This window comes from Chiloscyllium plagiosum, chromosome 23 (assembly GCF_004010195.1).
Source record: "Chiloscyllium plagiosum isolate BGI_BamShark_2017 chromosome 23, ASM401019v2, whole genome shotgun sequence".
Lineage (NCBI taxonomy): Eukaryota > Metazoa > Chordata > Chondrichthyes > Orectolobiformes > Hemiscylliidae > Chiloscyllium > Chiloscyllium plagiosum.
In genome coordinates this window covers 28,042,032-28,058,721 of record NC_057732.1, presented here as the reverse complement: position 1 = coordinate 28,058,721, position 16,690 = coordinate 28,042,032, and the positions used below count along the sequence as shown (strand labels likewise).

General features: G+C 39.1%; 1 protein-coding gene across 2 annotated transcripts in view; it reads left to right on the top strand.

Annotated features, from left to right (window-relative positions):
• The window catches only part of mapk11 (mitogen-activated protein kinase 11), a 51,695-nt gene that overhangs the window by 8,738 nt on the left and 26,267 nt on the right, over positions 1–16,690 (top strand). For both annotated transcript variants that reach the window (XM_043713758.1, XM_043713759.1), the window contains exons 2-4: positions 8,578–8,707; positions 13,721–13,779; positions 16,218–16,329. In XM_043713758.1, the coding sequence (XP_043569693.1) occupies positions 8,578–8,707; positions 13,721–13,779; positions 16,218–16,329 (301 nt within the window). The remainder of the gene's footprint in view (positions 1–8,577; positions 8,708–13,720; positions 13,780–16,217; positions 16,330–16,690) is intronic.

The window sequence follows — 16,690 nt, the reverse complement described above, 5'->3', positions numbered from 1 at the left end:
TGGCACATCCACTTTTAATTTGGAAAACTGTCTAAAGAATTGTAGAAGGAAAACATTGTTGAAGACATGGTATCAATCAATGTCAGTTGAACTTACACAGAAGCAAAAACTGAGAGTGTGTTGCAGTTTTATCAAAATCTGATAGTAAAAAGATACATTCATGTCTTGAGTGAGATTCACTTGTCAGGATTAAGGCAATTCTGCATGGTTTAGTTAGCTCCAGAAAAAAACACAGCAGTGAAGACCATCCAGCTTAGCGATCCTAACAAATTATACTCTCTGCAACCAATGTTACTCAAAGAGCAGATGTAGGCTATTGAGGGATGTGTCCTTTAAAATCTGTGATATCTCAGAATTTGTTTGATTGCCTCAGAATAGGAGGAGGGTTTGGCAGCAGGCTGACAGGAGGTCAGGCAGATGGCAATGGAGATCCTTCAATCGCGTTACAGCCAATTTGTGTTGAAGAAATGCACATTATAATCAACCTGACCAAATATTTACTTCTGAAGAGAGGTCACTGGACTGGAAACATTAACTCTGATTTCTTTCCACAGTTGCTGCCAGATGAGCTGAATCTTGCCAGCAATTTATGTTTTTGTTTCTGATTTTCAGCATCCACATTGTTTTCACTTTTTTGTTTAGTATTTACTTCACCATTGCTGGCCGCATCCTCATTTGCTTAGGCCCCAAGCTGGAGGATTTCCTCCCTACCCTTCTTTTGGCTTTCTACTTCGATTTCCTCCTTTAAGACTCATTTTCAAACCTAATCTACCTCTTTATAAAGTCATTGGTCATCTGACCCAAAAGCTCCTTCGTTAGGTTTTATGAGGCTCGTGTAAACCCTGGGACATTTTAATTTAAGGGTGCTAGATAAATGTAAATTTTCATACACAGTTGCATTTTAAAATACGGTGATATATACGGTGTCTGATCTTGCAGCTATTTTTTTCTGTAATCCTGTGTGGAAAACAAAACTAGTATCTGCAACATTGTTAGAAGACAAACTCTGTGTTTTATAAGTTGATAATTCACAATAGGACATCAAATACCACTAAAGCTCTGAGCTGCAGAATATAAGGATGTATACTCAGTGTGTAATTTTCAATCTCAGCAGTGTCTTGGCCAAAGACTATGCATAGTTGAGAAAGATGTAGGAAAAGTATCGTAGGGCTGCTTTTACACACTTCCGAATTCAAGTATGTCATTATCACAGACCTTAAAACAGGTGCTTTTTAAGTATTAAAAATAGCAGTCTAACCTTTTGTGGCTTTGCAGTATTGTGGATTCTAATAATTTTTTTTCCATTGAACTAGCCCTTCAAATCACTGTGTTATTTGCAGATTACAATATTGTGTTTTAAGAGCAGTGGAGTACAGAAACTGATATCAAATTCATAGGTTTAAAAAGGGAAAATGTAAAATAGCTGGCAATGATCCAAGTGCATGTATTTGTGCTGTATGCTTTACATAGTTGAGTGAATATATAAAATTAAGATATAATTTGTTTCTCTGATCAAATAGTAACAATGACTATTTTCCTTTAATTGAGTAGTAAAAATGCAAAGACAAATATTAAAGCTGTTCACCTGTGAGGCACAATCATCTCGACAATGGATTACAATCCTTACAGATAAAATGTGGGCTCTGTGCATTTCATCAGTAGTATTGAAATTGTATAGAAGCACCTTAAAGTGGAACATGGTGCAGGGAGAAAGTTTTAAATTTTAGTGCATATTCTGTCATTTTCAATTTGAAGTGTTTTTTTTCCCATGGACTGTATGCCTGACATAGAATGCAAATTGTGATATAAAGACTAGGACAAAGAACAAAGAAAATTACAGCACAGGAGCAGGCCCTTCGGCCCTCCAAGCCTGCGCCGATCCAGGTCCTCTATCTAAACCTGTCGCCTATTTTCTAAAGATTTGTATCCCTCTGCTCCCTGCCCATACATGTATCTGTCTAGATATCTTAAATGACGTGCCCGGGTTACCACCTCCACTGGCAATGCGTTCCAGGCACCCACCACCCTCTGTGTAAAGAATTTTTTACGCATTTCTCCCTTAAACCTTTCCCCTCTCGCTTTGAACTTATGACCCCTAGTAACTGAGTGGGGAAAACGCTTCTTGCTATCCACCCTGTCTATACCTCTCATGATTTTGTAGACCTCAATCAGGCCCCCCTTCAAAATCCATCTTTCTAATGAAAATAATTCTAATCTATTCAATCTCTCTTCATAGCTAGTGCCCTCCATCCCAGGCAATATCCTGGTGAACCTCCTCTGCACCCTCTCCAAAGCATCCACATCCTTTTGGTAATGTGGCGACCAGAACCGTATGCAATACTCCAAATATGGCTGAACCAAAGTCTTATACAACTGTAACATGACCTGCCAATTCTTGTACTCAATACCCCGTCCGATGAAGGAAAGCATGCCATATGCCTTTTTGGTGACTCTATTGACCTGCGTTGCCACCTCCAGGAACAATAGACCTGAACACCCAGATCTCTCTGTACATTAATTTTCTCCAGGGCTTTTCCAATTACTGTATAGTTCTGTCTTGAATTGGATCTTCCAAAATGCATCAGCTCACATTTGCCCGGATTGAACTCCATTTGCCATTTCTCCGCCATACTCTCCAACCTATCTATATTCTGCTATATTCTCTGACAGTTCCCTTCACTATCTGCTACTCCACCAATCTTGAGTGTCATCTGCAAACTTGCTAATCAGACCACATATACCTTCCTCCAGATCATTTATGTATATCACATGCAACAGTGGTCCTAACTCATATCCCTGTGGTACACCACTGGTCACAGTTCTCCATTTTAAGGAACTTCTTTCCACTACTACTCTCTGTCTCCTGTTATCCAGCCTGTTCTTTATCCATCTAGCTAGTACACCCTGGACTGTATGCAACTTCACTTTCTCCATCAGCCTACCATGGGGAACCTTATCAAATGCTTTGCTGAAGTCCATGTATATGACATCAACAGCCCTTCCCTCATCAATCAACTTTGTCATTTCCTCAACTAATTCTATTAAGTTGGCAAGATATGACCTTCCCTGCACAAAACCATGTTGTCTATCACTGATAAGTCCATTTTGTTCCAAGTGGGAATAGATCCTATCCCTTAGTATCTTCTCCAGCAGCTTCCCTACCACTGGCGTCAGGCTCACTGTTCTACAATTACCTGAATTATTCCTGCTACCTTTCTTAAACAAGAAGACAATATTAGCAATTCTCCAATCCTTCAGGACCTCACCCATGTTCAAAGATGCTACAAAGGTATCTGTAAAGCCCCAGCTATTTCCTCTCTCACTTCCCCATCCAGACCTGGGGAATTTGTCCACCTTAATGCCTTTTAGAGTACTCAATACTTTCTCCCTCCTTATGCTGACTTGACCTAGAGTAATGAAACATCTATCTTAACCTGAACATTCGACATGTCCCTTTCCTCAGTGAATACCGATGCAAAGTACTCATTAAGAATCTCACCCATTTTCTCTGACTCCATGAATAACTTTCCTCCTTTGTCGTTTAATGGGCCAACCCTTTCTCAAGTTACCCTCTTGTTCCTTATACATGAATAAAAGGCATTGGGACTTTCCTTAACCATGTTTGCTAAATATATTTTCATTACCTCTTTTAGACCTCTTAATTCCTCATTTCAGATTGGTCCTACATTCCCGATATTCTTCCAAAGCTTTGGCTGTCTTCAGTTGCCTAGACCTTATGTATGCTTCCCTTTTCCTCTTAGCTACTCTCACAATATCACCTATCACCCATGATTCTCTAATCTTGCCATTTCTATCCCTCATTTTCACAGGAACATGTCTCTCCTGCACTCTAACCAACCTCTCTTTAAAACCTCCCATATATCAAATGTGCATTTACCTTCTTACAGCTGCTCCCAATCTACATTCCCCAGCTCCTGCTGAATTTTGGTAGCATTAGCCTTCCCCCAATTTAGCATTCTTCCTTGAGGACCACTCTCGTCTTTGTCCATGAGTATTCTAAAACTTACAGAATTGTGATCACTATTCCCAAAGTCATCCCCTACAGAAACTTATGTATTTCAATACAATTTTATAATGGAACTATTATAATTGTATTGAAATACATAAAAATGCAACTTGTCATCGTCATCGAATTACACGGCACAAAAACAGACTCTTTGTTCCAACTTGTTTGTGCCGCCCAGATGTCCTAAACTGATCTAGTCCTATATGCTAGCATTTGGCCCATCTCCCTCTAAACCCATCCTATTCCTATCTAGATCTCTTTTTAAGTGCTGTAATTGCACCTGCTTTAACCACCTCCTCTGGCAGTTCATTTCATACACATACCGTCCTGTGTGTGAAAATGTTGCCCCTCGGATTGTTCTTAAAATCTTTCCCCTCTCACCTTAAACCTATGCCTTCTACTTTTGGACTTTCCTGCCTTGGGAAAAAAAGACCTTGGCATTTCACCCTATCCACACTGCTCATAATTTTATTAACCTCAGTCTCCCATGCTCCAGGGACAAAATTCCCAACCTTTTTAATCTCTCCCTATAACTCAAACTCTCCAATTCTGGCAACATCCTGTAAATAATTTCTGAACCCTTTCAAGTTTAACAGTATCTTTCTATAGCAGGGAGACCAGAATTGATCGTAGTTTTCTAAGAGTGGCCTTATCAATGTCCTATACAGCCGCAACATGACATCCCAACTTCTATACTCTAAGCACTGACCAAGCATGCCTAAATGCCGTCTTCACTATCCTGTCTACCTGCGACTCTAATTTCAAGGAACTATGCACCTGCACTCGTAGGTCTCTTTGTTCGGCAACAATCCCCAGGGCCTTACCATTAACTGTGTAAGTTCTGCCCTGGTTTCCCTTACCAAAATGCAACAGCTCACATTTATCTAAACTGTACGGAGACAAATTGAATTTTAATGTGAATTCAGTATTATTCAAGTAAGTATTTTGCAATTAATAAAGTATATCTTGAGGGAAAAACTTCAGACAGTCCAGAATTATGGAAGATTATTGGACTCTACTCCATGTATACAATAAGGCTATATCACTTTTTTTAAGAAAACTAGATACTGTTTTCTGCAAAACAGCAAAGTATGAAAGCCAGAGGAAAATGAAGAGAGTAGACTGGCCAAGCGTACATTTCGTCTGCCAAACAAACACTGGAGCTCATGTTGCATGTTGCACTGTACTTTACATTGGCCCTATCGGGCAACAGCACTGTGCAGTAGCTTTGTTTACAAGACTGAAGTTTCATTAAACAGGAACCTCCATTACCAGATGGCTGAATATCTGGTTTCCTTTTATAGCGCTGTCCCCCTTTTTGTTTTTCAAGCCATGAATATTCTTGTGGTTGTCAACTCTTTTCACACAGTGCACCAATGAATGCATGAAAAGCACCTGACCTTTTACTGATGCCAAGTTAGAATGCCGACTGCTAATTTTCACATCTGGCGTCATTATCTTGAGTTTTAAAAAGCCACCTTACTCACCTAAAACGAAAGAGGAGAAGTTTGACTTCTGCCGTTAAAAAAAGCACTAATTAGAATGAGTTAATGTTCTGTGGAACAGTCTGTGTCAATCTAAGGCCAGTACCAACTGTACTTTGAACAAAAGCTGCAAGTTGTGGGCTCCAGGCATGTATACTAACACAACTGCTCAGTCAGTGGATTGGCTGAGAACTCAGTTAAATCTGTGCAGCCCTGCCACATCATGAATGATCGTGCAAAATTAACAAACAAATGGAATGGTCGGAAGGTCTTTGAAATCCTCTTTCTCAAAGTTGGCGGAGTCCACCATTGACATGCAAAACAAGGCTGAAGCATTTACTACTATCTTCAGCAAGAAGTGTTCTTCTTGGCCTCCTTGCAGTTTCCCTATTGTTATATAAATGTAAAATAACAATTAGCCTCAGGCGGCTGTCTGAGTAGAATTTGGACATTCTCCCCGTGTCTGAGTGGGTTTCCTCCAGGTGCTCTGGTTTCCTCCCACAGATCAATAATATGCAGGTTAGGTTAATTGGCCATTTTAAATTGCCCATAGCGTTCAGGAATGTGTGGGTTACATGCATTAGTCAGGGTAGATGTAGAGTAGGGGAATGGTCTGGATGGGTGTCTCTTCGGAGGATCGGTGTGGACTTGTTGGGCTGAAGGTCCTGTTTCCACACTGTAGGGATTCCAATACTTCTAAGACACAAAGAATTTAATTTTAAAGCCTGGTTTAGCATACTGAATAAAGCAAAAGGTATGATCTTGACCATACCTTGGTTGTCATGCTGAGAATCTGTACTGATAATGAGCCACTACACTACCAAACTATTCCACTAAAGCTAGAACTCTGATGTCTACAGAAAAAAAATTGCTCAGATTTGGCCAGTCCCCTAAAAGCAGAAAAAATCCAATGAAGTGAATTGCAGTCAGCCCTATCAACTGACTCCAAATAATCAGTAACATGAAGAAAAGTACATTAAAGTAGGATTTGTCTGCTTTACTGATGATTTTTGCTTGGGTTCAACTCTTAACCTTCAGACTTTATGACTACATTGTTTCAAGTATGGATATGAGTTAAATTCCAGAGGTGAGGAGACAATGAGTATTGTTAGCATTAAAGCAGCATTTGACCAAGTGTAGCATCAAAAATCCTTTGTAAAACTGAATTCATTGTGGATCAGCAGTAGAACTGTCTTGTGGCTGGACTCGTGCCAAAGACAACAAAAGATCCTTGCCTCTTAGCAATTGCAATCACCTCAGCCCTACGGTGTTGCAGGCATTCCACAGGCCAGAGTCCGACAACTGAGTATCTTAAACTGCTTTGTCAATAGATATTCCTATGTTATAAGGTGAGATGTGGGCTGTTTGATAATCATTATACAGTGTTCATTTCCATTTACAGTTACTCATATAACGAAGCAGTCCTCCATGCCTGCATGCAGAAAGAACTGGACAGTATCCAAGCTCAGACTGACATATGACAGTTAACATTGGTGTCATTCAAGTGTCAGGCAATGGCCATCTTCAACCTGAGACTCTGTCCAATGAATATGGTCCTTCCTGTCACACTTAATGAATTGGCCATTCCAGATTGCCCATAGTGTTAGGTGCTTTAGTTAGATGGAGATGTGTCTGGGCGGGTTTCTCTTCGGAGGGTCGGTGTGGACTTGTTGGGCCGAAGTGCCTGTTCCCACACTGTAGGGAATCTAATCTAATACTATAGTTCCAGTTTCCCTCCCATTGATATCCTGGGGCTCATCAAAGTCCAGAAACTCAAAGGGACCAGCTACATAAAAGAAGTGGTTATTGAAACTGGTTTTACAGGCCAGCTATTCTGCTCACCACTTAACTTGCCAAAGCCTGTCCACCAACTACATAACTCAATTGATAACATACTCCAACATTTACTTGAATAACTTAAATTCAAAGAAATTTTACCAGACTGGAATGGACAGGTTGTCTTTTCTGAGAAAAGGATGGACAGGTGGGCCTTGAATCTGCTGGAAATTGGAAGAGTAAGAGGAATCTTGATTTAGATGTGAATAGGATGTTTCCTCTTCTGGGAGAACTTTGAACTGGGAATCACTGTTCAAAAATCGGAGATTGCTCATTTTTAACAGAAATCAGGAAATTTATTTTCTGGGTCTAGAGTTCTAGAGTCCTTGAACTTCTTCGGGTAGAGAAAGACAGATTCTATGTAGGCAAGGGGTCAAATGTTTTTTGGGATAGGCAGAAATGTGGATTTGAGAGTATAATCAGATGAGCTATGATTTTATTGAATGGGAGAGTGAGCACAGAGATGGATAGCACTGCATTTCCTGATTCATATGTTTGTTTGTATCAGTAATTTTTAAGATTTTTTCCCATGGTGCCATTTTCTGTTGAACAGAACTGAATGGTAACATAGTTAAACCAATGGGCTTATTTTCAGTTTACATCATAACAATAGTTATTGATCTGCCTTGTTTGAGTGGGCTAAATGGTTATTGAAAAGCTATGGCATTGTAGAAACAAAAAGGGAGGTAATGAAATGCAAACAGGGTGCTGGAAAAAACTCAAAGTCTGGAAATGTCTACACAGAGAGAAAAAGAGTTGACATTTTGAGTCTGGAATGACTATTTTTTGGAACTCAATTTCAGATTTGCAGTATCTGCATATTTTGGTTTTAATGTTGCATTGTTTGTTTCATGTGGCCGATATAGCATTGCTGACACATATCTATTTGCAACTCTTTCAATCTCCAGGATGAAAATGTGCCACCTTTTTTTTTCTAAAGTAAGAGAAGCATTATTTCACAATCTTCGATAATTCAAATACGGTTTCACATTACTTTGGCAGATATTTGAGAAACAGTCAGTGAACAAAAAAAAAATCAAATAAGCTCCCAAATGCCTCTTTTCTTCTACAAATTCCAAAAGGAATTGCAATCAGTTAATAGCTAAATGAAATACAAGTGAGGACTTTCCAGGTAGCTGCCTAGAAAGCTTTCATTTTAGCAGGCACAGCTTCTTTTGGGCTTGAACAGTTTTCATTGTGTGGCTGATTTGTATTGTTTTATTTGTGTAGCTCTGCCTATGATACAAGAACACGACGGAAGGTAGCAATAAAAAAGCTATCAAGACCATTTCAGTCACTGATTCATGCAAGGAGAACATACAGAGAGCTGAGATTGTTGAAGCACATGAAACATGAAAATGTAAGTGAATATTTTATTCTAAAATATGTTGACTATCTATTGCTATATTATAATTGCAATCAAAAATATGTTGTGGAAAAGTGATGAAAATGATTTTTCAGTTATTTCTAATCTTATAAATAAAAATGAGAAATTTCAAAAGCAAAATTCTATTGAGACTATCTTGAAGCCTACACATTAAAGGAGTAAGCTCATTCAGTTTATTGTATTTTAGGATTATCTTCTTTCGGCATTATGCTAGCTCCCTATGGAGAGCTTCACATATTTAAAATGTCTGATCGAAATGTATTTGCACCTTTACCAAAGTGTACCAGTAAGGAAATTGTAGGTACTGTGCAACTGTTTTTCAGTTTATACTCTCCCTGTGCAGTACCCAGGAAGAATTTTGTCCCATTTATATCAGACATGATTGACCAAGCCATTGGACAAATGGTCTCCTTCAGATTGTCATAATTTCACTGTATCATTGGTTGTTTGATGATCTCTAAGGACTCATCTTCTAATGTATCTACCCTCACTAACACCATTGTGGCCAAGGTTCACAGCCCCACCATCAATTGAACGGATTTTGCCAGAAGAGCCCAAGAGATATTCTTGGCCCTCATCAAACATGAGTGCTCTTGCTTGGCTAATTTTGTGGGGTTCTATCTTCCTGACACAATTACATTCTTCTTGAGTTGGGAATTCTCACATTCCCTGATCACCGAAGCACCTAACAGAGAGTTGATAGAGATACGCCCATGGAAGACAAAGCTTGCATTTCTGCCAAAGGGAAGAAAATATAGCTCACCTGGCTTTTGAGGCCAGGATCAAGTTCTGAACACTACTGTCACAATCCATTCAAGAACACACACTGAAATTTGAGCCCCAGATCATCACTAAAGTTAAAAATTTAAACCAGGCAGAAGATATAAAAGTTTGAATACGTGTACAAACAGATTCAAGAACAGTTTCTTCCCCGCTGCTGTGTTAGACTTTTAAACGGACCTCTCAAATATTAATTCTGATCTCTCTCTCTCTGCACTTTCTCTGCAGCTGTACCACTATATTCTGCACTTTGTTCAGCTACCCTGCTGCCTTTGTGTGTTACAACCTGCCTGTATAGCATGCAAAACAATTGTATCTCAGTATATGTGACAACAATAAATTAAATACCAACTGAAAATTCAAGCATCCAACTTTCATGTCTAATGAAGTCAGGTCAATAGAAATCAGTAACAAAAAAAAACCTATTTATTGCAAATAAGTGAGTTCTAACCAAGGGCAGACAATTTTTTAATTATTAACTTACAGTTCTCTAATTAATCTCTGCCCTTTCTTACACCACTATACACACATGCAGATAGACAAAATCTAAAATAAAAAAAGAGTAAATGCACTTTTGCAGAAAATTCAGTCTGCTTCACTTTCCTTACATTTCACTCCAATTATACACTTGGGCCTGTTCACTGGATGGATATCAGTCAGTGCCATGAGAAACAGGGACTATCTTCCTAACTCTGCCAAATTTGTAGACTGTGCACGGACTTTAATGGGAATGTCCCAACATTCAGGATGGAATATGCCCTCTTTGTATTCTTCCATCACCAGGATCAGACAATGTTAACATTTTGTGGTGGTTATTTCCATACCACTGGCATCACACACCTCTGGGAAATTTTCTTGGGGCCCTTAAAATCATGACCATACAGAGGTCTCAAGGCCACATTCGCAAACGGAAAGATGAGCACAAGTCTTATTCCCAGCGATCTCCTCCTAATTCACAACCTCTGAGCTTGCTGTCCAATTAAGGACAGTCCCATCAGGCAGTTAGCAGTTCTGTAGCTTCAGCAGATCCACTGGGGGAAGTATGCAGTGCCATGAGGGCACCTCAACATGGACACACCCTAGGTGAGTTGAACTTAAAAATGTAGAAGTGCCAAACTAGTAAGTTCCAACGGCATTTCCGTAAGGAGGCAGTCTCAATGGAGATTGTATGGTGCAGGTAGCTAATCTAGGTCCCTTTCTATTGCTGAGAAATGGCAATAGTGGAATGAATTCAGGAGCCAGCTAACCTCCCTGCTCATCAGCCAAAGGGGTCAGAAAAATTCTATCTGTTGTCTTCCTCCTCCATCTCATTCCTTCAGGATGAGTATCCACAATTTCATCTGTGAATCAATGCTTTCTGTTAGTGGCTGATGTTATAATTAAGATTCTCTTAGTCGGCAGGTGATTTAATTTCAGGAATTTAATAACTCACTATTTTCAAAGTTTGTGAGAAGATTTGTAGCTCGGTTGCTCGTTGTTGTGGTTCTGTTCGCCGAGCTGGAAATTTGTGTTGCAGACGTTTCGTCCCCTGTCTAGGTGACATCCTCAGTGCTTGGGAGCCACCTGTGAAGCGCTTCTGTGATGTTTCCTCCGGCATTTATAGTGGTTTACCTCTGCCGCTTCCGGTTGTCAGTTCCAGCTGTCCGTTGCAGTGGTCGGTATATTGGGTATAATAGTACTGTTGTCCCAGTCGAACTCAGTCAAGACACTGTTCAAAAGGGCCACAACACACTGCAGTCCACCAGAACTGCAAAAAGAGGAAGAACACCTATACAATGTATTTGCCAAAAACAGATACCTTGCAATTTCATCAACAGATTTCATCAACCGCCACAGTTGACAGTGAGGAAGGATGTGTCAGGTTACAGCGGGATGTTGACAGTGAGGAAGGATGTGTCAGGTTACAGCGGGATTAAGCACATCGACCTGGACCCAATATACCGACCACTGCAGCGGACAGCTGGAACTGACAACCGGAAGCAGCATTTATAGTGGTTTGTCTCAGCCGGAGGAAACATCACAGAAGCGCTTCACAGGAGGCTCCCAAGCACTGAGGGTGTCACCTAGACAGGGGACGAAACGTCTGCAACACAAATTCCCAGCTCGGAGAACGGAACCACAACAACTCATTATTTTATTAACAATGTTTCTCTACATTGATTTAATGCAGCTGTCTACTGAATGTGCACTTTGTAGGTGTTAAAGCATTGAAAATGATTACAAAAGTTATATTAATATGCTTTTTTTGTATAAAACAGCAGAACTCAGTAGTAATGCTCAGTTATCCCTGTAATACTATAAATTTCTTGGCTGTTACTGGTAATCCTCTAGTGAAATGTTAAAATTAATAACATTGTATATTTCTATAATGAGCATGAATACCAAAAAATATTAACAAAATTTAGTCACATGAATAATTTCTTTCCAGTCAAGTATGAACAACAAAGCAGATATCCTTCCAGTAAATTAAATAGTGAGCTGCTACTGTCTGAGCCACACAGACCTGAGAAACACCAGGTTTCATATTTGGTGTCTGTTGGTTTAGCTGATCTTATGCAGAGAAGCATGAGGAATATAAAAGCTGGGTTAGGAAAGGGAAAAAACAGCTCTAATTCTCATTCTTGATCACATTAGAATGAACCATACTTGTAACTGCCAGAGGGCTTATGTCCGAAACGTCGATTCTCCTGCTCCTTGGATGCTGCCTGACCTGCTGCGATTTTCCAGCAACACATTTTTCAGATGAGGATCACACTCAAGCATATGAATTCTAATTGCATTTTGCCACTTATTGTTAAAACACAAGTGAATAATGGCATCATATATTTCCTCTGAGGAGCATTATTGCTATCAGGACAGTAGAGGATAGCTTAATGGACACATATATTGTGCAATAGGATGCTATGCAAAAGAAAAAGGACTATCCTAGTGCTGAATAGCCTGATCTCAGACAAAGTAATGGTTAGACAATTGGCCTCAGCATACCTAGACTAGAGGAGATCTTCACTTTTCTTTTTATCCATTCACAGAATGTGGGCATTGCTGGCTAGGCCAGGATTTATTTTTCCTTAATTGTCTAGAGGGTATTTAACAGTCAATCGCATGGTTGGGGTCTGGAGCCACATGTAGGCCGCACCAAGCAAAGATGGCAGATTTCCTTTCCTGAAGGACATTAGTGAACTAGATGGCTTTTCTAACAATTTCAACAATTATTAGACTCTTAATTCCAGATTTTTATTGAAATCAAATTCTACTGAACCTGGGTAACTCAGAGCATTATCTTGATCCCTGGTTTATTATAATACCACTGGTCCATTGCCTGTCCATCTGAATAACATTTGGAGAGCATTCACAATGAACCTGAACTCAGCAATGACTTGTTGCCCTTGGGAAAGGAGGAAAGATATAAAATTTGAGTCTTTAAAGAATATTTATGAATCAAGTTTGCAGATTTAGATTTATCTTATTGCATATTTGGTAAACATTTACTGACCAAATTTTGACCAAATTTCTTATAGCCAGTTCTAGTTTTGAATGAGTTTTGTGGCTACTGTCATAAGAATGAAGTTTGTGTTATTTGGTTATGACAGCATTAAATTATAATAACCTTCAGGGAGAGAAATACAATTCAATGATGAGATTTCCTTGTCACCTGTTAAATTTTCATAGAATCCCTACAATGTCGAAACAGGCCATTCAGCCTAGCAAGTCCACACCAACCCTCTGAAGAGTAACTCACCCAGACCCATTTCCCTACATTTTCCATGACTAATATACCTAATGTACACATCCCTGAATACTATGGGAAATTTAGCATGGGCAATTCACCTAACCTGCACATTTTTGGACTGTGGGAGGAAACCAGAGCAAACCCACTCACACATGGGGAGAATGTACAAACTCTACACAGACAGTCACCTGAGGCTGGGATTGAACCCAGATCCCTGACGCTGTGAGGTTGCAGTGCTAACCACGGAGCCACCCAAGACTATTAGGTACCACACTCTGCGAAAATCTTAATAGATGCTTAAAATTGCAACAAGAATATTACACAATGAATGAATTCATTCATATATTAATGGCAACTTGTAAAGTCTCTAATTGGTAAATACTCATTGTCTCACAAATGTGTCTTCTCATTTCACCATTCATATATTTAGAAGTTGTGTAAAATCCAAAAGCTCAACCCTTGTTGATTTCTTTCAGGTTATTGGATTGTTAGATGTCTTTACGCCAGCAGTCACACTGGAGAATTTTCGAGAAGTGTAAGTTCAGCAGAATTTAAATTACAAACTGGCGAAAATCTTTTCTGCTCTGTTGTTGTAACTCAGTTTATACTGAAGTAGGTTCCCTGAGAAAGGTCCATAAGTAAGCCTAATAAGAGCACAATTTGCAAGGGGGACAGATGGAAGATTTTGTAAAGAAATCTGGACTTGCTTTGCTGCATGTGAGAAAGTTATTACTTTTACCACCCCCTGAGAAAAAGAACAGGAATGACAACACCACAGGAAATGACATCACCACAGGAAATGACGTCACTAATTCAAGGAAACCTAAACACATAACTAAAAAGCGGGCCATACCACCAGTGCTTCATCCGGAGGCTCACTGATGATGTTACCTAGCGTGGTGACGAAACATCTGAAAACGAATCTTCCAGCTCAGCGAGTAAACCTACATCCAGAACCTCAACCTGAGCTACAAATCTTCTCAAAACTTGCTAAGTTATTCCTTGCATGGTTGTTGTTTTATTTGGGTGGGATTCATTAAATTCTGAGTTACTTGTGTAACCCTGCCCAAGCACTGTATGGTGTAATGGGCAAGCTAAAAGAAGAATGAATAACTAACATTAAATTTCCGTGATTGAACCTGCTTTTTTTTCCAACTGAATACTGGAAGAACTTGTTAGTGCTCTACAGCTCAGTCTGCTGGCCACAATGGAAATAAAACAATTGGTGCCTGTTTGGGAAATCAAGATTTGGTGGCTAAACATTTTTAAATATCCTTTTGGAAAACATAAGCAATTTATAAAATTAAAATCTGTTTTGGAAGTTCATGAATGATGTACAACTTGCAGTATTTTAAGTATTTGAAAAATGAAAAATTATATTTTAACACTGTTTGGGCAGTACTGTTTCCCCACTCAAGGGCTAAAACTCCTCTTTCTACACTGTAAGCTTTGAACATTCCATAGTTTAGGTGTATCATATTTTATATTTGCCAGTATGGAATTTGGGTGGTTAATGTAGATTTCAGTTATTCTAATCAGGCTTAGCTCAGAGTTGGCAAGGTTGGGATTTATGCACATTTAAAAGCCACTAGGATCTCCAGACAAACCTGAGCTGATGTTTTACGTCAAATAAGTCATTTTTATAGTGGTCTTGCAGGGCAAATTTTGACTATTGATGCCACGATTTGCTGAAAGGAACTCACCAAGTATTCTGAGACAAGACCTTCTAAACCCGTAGTTTCCACCAAATCAAACTACAGGGGCAGCAGACACATGGGAATATGACTAGCTGTAAATACTCCCAAACCACACACAATCCAGACTTGGAACTATATCATAATTCCTTCTCTGTAACTGGGTCAAAACTGTGGAACTACCTTCCTAACAGCACAATGGATGAACATACACTACATGGACTGCAGCGGTTCAAGAAGCCAGTTCACAACCACCACCTCCTGGGAAATTAGGGAAAGTCAATAAATCTTGGCCTAGTTAGCAATGCTCACATCCCTTGGGTGATGCATTTCGAAAATGGAATGAATGCGCAGACACTGCCTGCTATATTGGGATATTAATTACTTATCATACATCTGTGAAGTGCATGCAGGATGATGAAATTTCTTGGTTCCCAAATTTAACCACCTTTTTGCCAGCATGGAAGCAGCTTCACTGAAGACAGCTATATTTGCAGAAGTAGTTTCTATTATGAATTTGTACACATCATTTTATAACAAAAATGCAGGAAGACATAGTACGATTTTAAAATGGGAAGTGGGATACCTATGTGCATCTGGTTCAAACATCTCTCAAATGTTTACAAGGGAGAAGCACAAGTACAACCCAAGATAACTTGTCTTTTAAGAAAGAAGAAGTTGACAACCACTTCCTGCATCTGCCAAATGCAGAGTCAGGAATAGATTGAATTACATGTGGAATTATTGGGCTGAACAGATAATGCAGTTAATTTTGACAGTATATTGAAATATTCTGAATCCATTATTCTAGTCATACCTAGAAACATTTCTTCAAGCATTTACTGTGTTTTTTTAATCTTGTTCTCTAATGGAGATGATAAACTTTGGATCAAGACCAGGCTATTCAGCCCCTCGGGACTGTGCCAGCATTAAGTTAGATCATGATCCACTTACCTGCCTTAGTTCTATATCCTTTAATACCCTTACCTAATAAAATATATGTCTGATGTCGTTTTGATATTTTCAAAGTGCCTGAGTGCCAATAGCTTATTTGTTGAAAAAAAAGTTCAATTTTGCAATAGTAAAGAAATTATTATTCATGCTTTGTGATTATGATGCTGGAAAATGATATGCCAGCGCAACTGTTGCATATTTGAGGAAAGGATCTTGCGATTAAAGTGCCTTGTATTTAGCTCAAGAGTACTGTGAAGGTTGATTGTCTGTCAAACAATTTCTTTAAAATCTTTGTCTAATGCCAATTACATATTTACCACTGTAGGTACTTGGTGACAAACCTTATGGGTGCAGATTTGAATAACATCGTTAAGTGTCAGAAGTTGACAGACGATCATGTGCAGTTTCTTGTGTATCAGTTACTCAGGGGACTTAAGGTACAGTATTCAGTGTACTATATGTAGAAACAAAATTAGGTTAACAATGGTCAAGAACAATGTCTGATTCTCATTTCTTTTTCTATCCGATGCATACTTTAGATGGTTTCAACATCATTTACACATTTCAGCTTTCTATCTATTAATGATTAATATTAAGCATGTACACTATCCTTTCTCCTCTTCCAGTCTTATGATATTCAACGACTTACTCCATACTTGACCTCATTAAGTCATTACCCCAACAGCAACCCATTCTCTGCAGTCAAACAATGGTCACAGCATAACTAATTTACAGTAGTTCTTCAAGTATTCCAAATGTGCAGGTATTTTAAAATTATTATTCAAGGTATTTCATCAG